We start from the raw sequence: 9,103 nt of genomic DNA, 5'->3' as shown, positions 1-9,103 counted from the left end.
GGGATTGGTCTGGAGCAGTGGTTCTCAAACTTGATCACACACAGACACCACTTGATGAGACCTTTAAAAATGCAGATTCCCAAGCCCAGACTTCAAGCCCAGCAGGGATCTGCATTTTTTAACCAGCACCTGGGGTCATTCTGATGCTGGTGGTTCTGAGAAACACTCAGTTGGGAAGCCTGGTGGGGGGCGTGGCCCAGAACCACTTACCTTTTCTTCTCTTCCACCTGAGGTAGAGTATCAGTCCCAAAATTGCAATTATGAGCACAGCACCAGCCAGTGCCACCCCAACTGCAGCTCCCCCACTCAGGGGTGAGGACGCTGAGCTCCTAGGGTCTTCCAAGACACTGAGGCCAGTGGTGGTGGGGGCAGTGGTGGTGGGGCCCTCGGTGGTCCTCTTGGCAGCTGAGAAGACATGAGAATTTAGCAGATTCTCCCCTGGAGGACTGGAGGTTTCTGGATGAAACTTGTCACCTTGTTCCCTAGTTTGGGGAATGTTGGGGGTGGGGAGCAACTCTCTGAAGCTCTCACACAGGGAGGGGGTAATGAATCCACATCACCCAGCTTAAATGCTGACTCTACCTCCCATCAGTGGTGTGACCTCAGAACCTCATTTCATGGCCGACAAATAGGGATCACTAAATCAGAGGAAGAAAAAACATTTTTTCATTGTGGTAAAATACAGGTAACATAAAATTTACTGTTTTAACCATATTTAAGTATATAATTCAGTGGCATTAAGTACATTCACAGTGTTGTGCAACCATCACTACTATCCTTCTCCAGAACTTTTTCATTTTCTCAAACCGAAACTCTGTCCTCATTAAACACTCACTACGCACCCCCTTCCCCAGCCCCAGACACCCACTGTTCTGTTCTCTATGAATTTGACTGCTCTAGGGACTTCTGGTAAGTGGAACCAAACAGTATTTGTCCATTCTGGATGTTTTAATAAGTGACAAAACATCTGTAAAGCACCTAGTATATATTAGAAATATGTTTTTAAGATTAAATTAATATATATTGAACTTTACTTCCTACAAAAAGATTGTACCTTTGTAGATGTTTAATGCACTGTTTAAAAACTGACAGAATGCTAAGCCACAGGAAAAAATTCAACTCCAATAAAATCTTCAGGTTAATATGGACCAAATTTTCTGTCAACCCTCATAAGAAAGGAATAATAAAACCATCTTTTAATTGAGATAAAAATTTTAAAGTCTTAAACAAATGTATATAACATGCTATTTAGAAAAATAAAAACCAGAGGAATACATATTAAAAAAAAAAAACAACTTCCTAGAATGTGACTAAAGCCATACTCTAAGCCAAATTCATAGTATTAAGTGCTTTTATTATTTAAAACAAGAAGAAATTTGAAAAATGAACATAATAGTCGATTCCTTAGAAAAAGTATCAAAACCTGAAAGAAGGCAGCCCTATGAAAACCTAGAGGAAAAAAGTAATGAAACCTATGTAGGAATAAATTTATTAGGAATCAGGACAACAGAAATAAATGCAGGAAGTGGTTATTTAGGGGAAAACCAAACAAAAAAACAAGAAACAAACAAGAAAATAGACAAGACTCTTGCAAACCTAACTAGAGTCTGCTGAAATCATTTGTGAGTATATGCTCAATTATAGGTTGATAAATTTTAAAAACTGAATTAGATGATTTTCTGAAATAAAAATTTTTGAAAATAGAGTTAAGTAGTACACTTTCAGTGATAGGTAAACAAAGAAGTAAAAACTTTAGGGATGCCTGACTGGCTCAATCAAAAGACATGAGACTCTTGGTTTGGGGGTCATGAGTTTGAGCCCCACATCCGGGGTAGATTTTACTAAAAAAAAATAAACTTGAAAAAAATAGTGAGAACTCTATTAAAGAACTACCTATCATAATTAGGATTCCAAGCTCAGGAGGTTTTATGGGTAAATTCTTATGAAAATTTAAGGAACAAATAATTCCCAAATAGATTCTAGAACACAGAGAGATATGGAAAACGATGCAATTCTAATTCATTTCATAAAATTAATGTAACCCTGACGCTACTTTCCATTCATAATTTTTTTTTTAAGTGCAGGTTAAAATGATAAAGGCCTATGTTTCTTACAGATCTGAGTGGAGGAAAATACCCAGGACTGGCACATTGGGAGCGTAGGTTGACACAACCTTTGGGAATGCATTTGCAAAATGTAACATACCCAGGCATGCCCTTTGACCCAATGATTTCAGTGCTAGAAATTTATCCTGTGGAAGTGCTGAACAAATGTTCAAAGGCCTGTGTTTAGGGGTGTTCTTTGCAGCTTTGTTTGTGATGTGGTAGCAACTTAGAAGACTGAGGGGCGCCTGGGTGGCTCAGATGGTTAAGCATCTGTCTTCGGCTCAGGTCATGATCCCAGGGTCCTGGGATCGAGCCCCGCATTGGGCTCCCTGCTCAGCAGGGAGCCTGCTTCTCCCTCTCCCTCTGCCTGCCTGTCTGCCTACTTGTGATCTCTCTCTCTCTCTGTCAGATAAATAAATAAAATCTTAAAAAAAAAAAACACCAAAAACTCAGAAGACTGAGTAAGTAGATTGTGATACATTGCTGCGGCAGGACACCCTGCAGCCTTTTTTTTTTTTTTTTTAAAAGGCAGAGCTGTATATGTACTGAAATGGAAAGATACTTTGTGGTACGGGGAAATGTAAACAAGTTGTAGAGCAGAATAGTACATGGTTTGATTCTATTTGTGTTATGTATCTGTATCTGTATCTATTATCTGTAAGAGAGAACATTTTGCAGAAAGAAGTAGTGGCTGGGGAGATAAAGTGCAGAGAAAAAAAATATAGTCTTCATTTGACTCCCTATGTATTGTTTGACCTTTTTTTTTAATGATGTGCAAGTATTACCAGCACCTTTATTATTTTCAAAATTTAACATTTATCAAACTTGTATAGGCACATAATTTATTTTTTAAAAAAGATTTATTTATTTGAGAGTGAGAGTACGGGGTGGGGGGGGCAGAGGAAGAGGGAGAAAGAGAATCCCAAGCCGACTCCCCGCTGAGTGTGGAGCAGGACATGGGCTCAATCTCAGGATCCTGAGATCAGGGCCTGAGCCAAAACCAAGAGTCAGTTGCTTAACCAACTGTACCACCCACGCGCCCCAACAGGCACATAATTTAAAGAGTCCACAAATTCCATACAGTTTATAAAAACAGTAGCCCCTGCATAAGCCCACCTTTAGCTATTTCTTATGACATTAACCTTGTATTTCTAAATCACATCAATATATAGCTATTGCTTGACTTGTCTCAAGTCGTGTTTAATTACTTCCTACCATTGAAATCGAGGATTTAGATCTCTCACACCCCCATTTTCTCCATTTTACTCGACAGTCCAGCATTTGATGTTCTTTTCACGACATGAGTTCTTCACTTGGCTTCTGGAACACCATTCTCTTTGTTCTTTTCCTGCGTCCCTAGCAGCTCCTTCTATCTTCTTGTTGATTCCTCCTTTTCCTAACCTGTAACAGTCATGGGACCTCCTTAGTTCAGTCTAGGACCCCCTCTCTATCTACACTCACTTCCCAGATAATTTATCTGGGATAATTTATTAATCCCATGGCATTAATTATCAGCAACATGCCAATCCTGCCCAAATTTACATATCCAGCCACCTCTCTCCCCACTCTTCCGACTCCTGTATCTCACTGCCTACTCCCAATTCCATTTGTTTGTCTTATAATGTCTCAAATTTCAGATGTCCAGAACAGAACTCTTGATTTCCTCCCAAGCCTGTTCCTCCCCCATGTCCCACTCTCTGTAAATAGCAACACCATCCTTCAAGATGCTCAGGCCAAAAGCCTTAGAGTCACCCTTGCTTCTTCTCTTTCTTACCCCCACATCCCATCATCTGCAAATCCTGTCTGCTCAGTCTTCAAAATATAAGCAGCATCTCCCCTGCCCTTGTTGTCACCCTATTCAATACATATCACCTCTCACTGGTGTCCCTGCTGGTGACCTTGCTCATCTTTACAGTCTGATTCTCCATACAACATCTGGAGGGACACTTGCACAATGCACATCAGAGCACAGCAGGAAACGCTCACTAGACTCATTGCGCTGAGTGAAAGTTCTTTCCCTGGCTTTCAGAGCCACACAGGACCTGCCCCCACTGCCTGTTCTGATCTCACCTCCTGCCACCATCGGCTTCTTCATCTGCTTCAGCTGTACTTGTCCCACCTCATGGCCTCTGCCCTTGCTGATCCCTCTTGACTAGAACATTCTTCTCCAGACCTCTCCCTCACTTCCTACAGATCTGTGCCTGCTGGTTTTCTCTGCTGGCTTCTCTTAGATCCACTCCCCAACTCTTCTCCACCTGCTTTGTGCCTTTCGAGGCTGGTTTTAGTGGACTCCATCCATGGGCTCTCTCACACACTGGTTCCTATTCAGTGGCCAGTAGGAGTCACCATCAGGAGATAGAGGGAGAGGGGCGCCTGGGTGGCTCAGTCGGTTAAACGTCTGCCTTTGGCTCAGGTCATGACCCTGGGGTCCTGAGATCGAGCCTCACGTCGGGCTCCCTGCTCAGTGGGCAGTCTGTTTCTCCCTCTCCCTCTGCCCCTCCCCGCACCACCCCCCAACCCCCACTCGTGCTCTCAATCTCACTCTCTCAAATAAATAAATAAAATCTTTAAAAAAAGAGAGAGAGAGGGAGAGAGGAGGGTAGGTCATGGCATAGCCCTTGGCCCCTCTCCACCGGGTCTTGTATTAATCTGGTTCTCAGAGACATAGAACCAATGGGGTATAGAAAGAGATGTAGAGTTTTGAGGAATTGGTTGATGTGACTATGATAGCTGAGAAGTTGTAGTTTGCTGTCTGCAAACAGGAGGCCCAGAAAAGCTGGGGTTTTAGTTCCAGGTCAGACCTATAGGTCTGAGAACCAAGGGGACCATTTATGTAAGTCCCAGTGTGATCCTAAAGTCCCAAGAACCAGAAGCTCCAAAGTCTGAGGGCAGGAGAAGCAGAGGTCCCTGCCCATCCTCTATTTTTTTGTTCTTTTCAGGCCCTCAAGATTTGGATGATGCCCAACCACTGCTAAACTCTTCTGGAAATAGCGTCACAGACATATCCAGAAAGAATGTCTTACCATCTCTGTGGGCATCCCTTAGCCCATTCAAGTTGACACGTAAAACTAACCATCCCAGACATGTTGACTCTATCTCCTCAGAGGCTACAGCTCCTCTCTGGTCCCAGTACCTTCTCTCTACCCTGCTCCTCAGTCATGGGGATGGTTGCAGGTGTCTCCCAGCCCTGACTGGTTTCCCTGTCCTGTGCTCTACTCAAAACTCTCCTCAGTCCCCCTGTTGCAGTGGCTGCTTCCTCCTGGCTCTGACTAATATCTCTGGGGCCTTTCTGTTCCAGCTGAATAGAGTAACACCCCTAGCAACCTTCATCCCCCAGATCCTGCTCCATTTCCCTCCTTTTCTCTTTTCACCACCATTCAACACACAGAAGTAATTTGTTGGCTTTCTCTCCTGTCTTCTTTCCACATTTATGTGCAAGTGGCATTGTTGCGAGCATGTTTTGCTTTTTTTCTTTCTTTCCTGCTGTTTCCCCAGTGTCCGTATTAGCCCCTGACACATAGTAGGTATTCAATCAATATTTGTTGAATGAATGAATGAATGAATGAATGAATTTTCTCTTAGAATTTCAAGGCATTCAACCATTGTCTTCCAGCTTCCTCTGTTACTATGGAGACCGCCAAAGCCATTGTGATTCCCAAGTTTCCTGTGGCTTGTTTTTTCCTCCTTGGAAATTTTTTGGATCATCTTTTTGTCCCTGACGTTTTGAAATTTCATGTTGCTGTGTCCCAAGGTAGGTCTTTTTATTTTTACCCATTTCTCTGGGCTTCTTTGTTCTGGAAAATTTCTAGAGTTATTTGGTCAATGTTTTCTTCCCACGGCCTTCTCTCTTCTCTGTTTCTGGAACTCCCATTATTCAGAGGCTGGAGCTCTTGGACCAATCCTCATTTTTTCTCTATATTACTTTCCTATGGCTGCTGTAAGAAATGACCACAAACTGGATGACTTTAAACAACAGAAGTTTAGTCTCTCACAGTCCTAGAGGCCAGAGGTTAGAGAGCAAGGTGTTATTAGGGCCTCACACCCTTGGGAGGCTCTGGGTGAGACTCTGTACCATGCTTCCTCCAGCTTCTGGAGGCTGCACCACTGAGTCTCTGCTCTGTGGCCATACTGCCCTCTCTTCCATGACAAGTCTCCCTCTGCCTTCCTCTTAGAAGGAGGCTTGTGGTTGCATTTAGGGCCCTCCCAGAGAATCTCAGATAACCTCCTCACCTCAGAAGTCCTAACTGACTCACATCTGTTACCATGTAAGGTAACAGTCCCAGGTTCTGGGGGCTGGGATGTGGACACGTCTTTGTGGGGGCTGCTATCCAACCCGCTACAGTTTCCAGATCCGTGACTCTTTGTCGGCTTTCTGAGGCATTTCCGTCAAGTTGATCTCTCAATCCTTTTACCAGGTTTTCCATTTTTGCCATTATAGCTTAAATTCCCAAGAGCTCCTTGTTTGTTTGGAAAGCTCCTTCTGTTGCTCCATGCTTGCGGTCTTAATTTTCTGAAGATGGTAGTTATCTGAATTTTATTCTCCTTCCATTGTTTTGGTGTCTTCCAGGTACTTCCCTTCGCTCCCCACCTCCCCATTTGTTTTGCTGTGTGTTTCATGGGGGAAAGATTGCTTAAGTATTCAATGTAATCATAGTTTTAAAATGGTGTGTCTAGCCTCAGGCATCCCAGGCACAGCAGAAGTGAGGGGTCAATCATCAGGGCTGGAGGATTCCGTGTGAGGCCGAGACCCCATGTCCTTGGCCCCTTGGCGGCCAGTGTGCAGAAAGCCATGCTGATTGGAAGCTGTGTGTGTGGTCTGGGAGAAAGTGCTTGTCAGCTAGTGGGCTGTAGGATCTATTAGGATTTCTAGATCCTTTTGGGCCCATCAGATAGATTTTCCAGAGAAGAATCTCCTGATTTCTTGCCCTTGGTGGGGTGGAGGATACCAGCTGGGTTGCTGGAGTCCTGAGAGGCATCTAAGGGGGGGGGGGGGAGACATTTAGGGTCTCATCAGTTCACCAAATCTCCAGTTTTAAGGACTGAACCCTTGCCCCCAGTATGCCTGGGGTACTGTCCTGAGAATCCCTCTGGTCCATCCTTTCTGGAAAGCAAATCTCCAGTCTCTGCTGGGTGGGGAGGGGGCAAAGAGGTTTCCCTGCTTCTTAAATAGATTCTCACCTAGTCCTCCAGCTTTCTGATCCCCTTTCACTCCCACTGTCGGGGGGTCTGCGGTCGCCCTTTTGCAGTTTAAAAATCGCCTTTCTTCTGGGTCTCCCCACTGCCAGTTTAGGGCTAAGCTCCCCTGGTCTCCTAGGCCAGGTACATTAGTCTATGTATCTCCAGCTTCCCAAATATTGTTTCTGACCACAGGACTCACATATTTTTTGTCCTTGTAGATTTTGTCTTAAAAAATTCCCTTTGCTGTCATTTTAGTAGGATTTGGTAGAGAAAGGAGGTAAATGTGCATATAACCCACCATTTGGCCAGTATTTATGCAATATTTTCTAGAGAAAATAGAAAATGAACATTCAAAAAATAATGTTGCATATTAGTATAAAAATAAAAGATTTAGAGGAAAGCATCTCATGAGATATTTACATGGTCTTTAGAAGAACACTCCCCCAAGGTTACTGAGGTATATTTAAAATAGGGGCCATTCCTGGGTGGGAAGATTGGACTTACACTGATTTCTGTTTCTGTCAATTGCCTTATAGGATTAATGCAATTCTGATTTTAAAAATACCTGTTGGTGTTTTCTTCAGAACTTGGCAAACTTATTCTAACATTTATGTGAAATAATACGCCAAAAGAACAATAAGGTTTTTGAGGAAGTAACGTGGTTCTGATGGACATAGTCTTATCAGCCACTGAAACATGACAAGTTACAAACCCTAGAACAGTGTGGTAGCGGCAAGATAAAAGACAGAACAGGGAAAAGGAGTTGACAGACCAGAAGTGGGTGCTATCCTACAAGAAGGCCAGGCCTAAGAGTCAATGAAGAAGAGAAAAAGGATTCCATAAATGCAGTTGGGACGATTGATTTGTTTCTTGGTATAAAGATCAAATTAGTTCTTTACCTCAAACCATATACCAAAAGAAGTCCTCACTACATTAATGAGTTTTACTGTCAAAAGAAAGCAGACAAAAATCAGGAGAAATTAAAATATTTTCAGCTCCTAGTGCAATACAGAATTTTGGGCTAAGAAATAAAAGAAGAATTTACAAAGGAGAATATAGTGAGGAAACATCTGTATGTAAAAAACATTATTAAGCCAACCACAAACTTATCAGTTCTATTAGCTGCAAACATTCCTTTGGGGTGATGTTTTTGCATGGTGGTACTTATCTTGCATAAAAACATGTCTTTTTATTACTTTCCTGTATTTAAAAAAAATATATGAGCATGAATATCCAATTAATTGCATTAATTGAAAAAATTAACTTACTGATGAAACTCATAGCAAACATGACTGAAACTGAGAAATGAGAAAAGTCAGGAGGATTAGGAAAGGAGGAAGAGGGGTCTGAGGAGAGCCAAAATCTCCCCAAAAAGGCCATTTAAGGGAAGATGGAAGAGGTGCCCGAAATATAAATCCAAGGCTGTCTTGCCTAATTCAGGTTGTGAGCCACTGTCTACTTGCTCTAAAACCAGCATGGTGGGCCTACGGGACAGTGGTTACCAAGGGTGGGGACACAGAGAGTGTCCTTCCCACCAGGAACAGTGATGCATTGCTCAGAATTGGCAGCGCAAGTGATTGTAAAAAGGAAACCTACGATTTTTAGTTTTTAAGGAATTGTCTACAGACAATACACCCTCCAGTCCCTGCTCCTCAGAGAGACGCTCTCCCCACACTGCTCTGGGGACAAACCTAGGTTCAAGTTCCCACGGCCTGCTGAGTAACATGGGAAGATCTATTAATGTAACACATCCCATTATTGGGTGAACAATAGGTCAAGACAACGATATGATCAGGTCAGCTGGTGAGGCTGGGCAACTA

General features: G+C 43.0%; 1 protein-coding gene across 2 annotated transcripts in view; it reads right to left on the bottom strand.

Annotated features, from left to right (window-relative positions):
• Positions 1–129: 129 nt before the first annotated feature.
• LOC115941108 (paired immunoglobulin-like type 2 receptor beta) overlaps positions 130–9,103 on the bottom strand; it is an 11,160-nt gene continuing 2,186 nt past the window's right edge. Inside the window, exon 3 of one of the 2 annotated variants that reach the window (XM_081810160.1) lies at positions 130–405. In XM_081810160.1, coding sequence (XP_081666286.1) covers positions 167–405 — 239 coding nt within the window. In that variant the 3' untranslated portion in view covers positions 130–166. The other variant, XM_081810161.1, reaches the window with a different exon arrangement.

The sequence above is a fragment of the Leptonychotes weddellii genome, unplaced genomic scaffold (genome assembly GCF_054177405.1).
Source record: "Leptonychotes weddellii isolate Sample4059 unplaced genomic scaffold, ASM5417740v2 HiC_scaffold_1918, whole genome shotgun sequence".
In the NCBI taxonomy this organism is placed as follows: Eukaryota; Metazoa; Chordata; class Mammalia; order Carnivora; family Phocidae; genus Leptonychotes; species Leptonychotes weddellii.
Note: the sequence above shows the minus strand (reverse complement) of the source record. Positions and strands in the feature narration are given on the sequence as shown.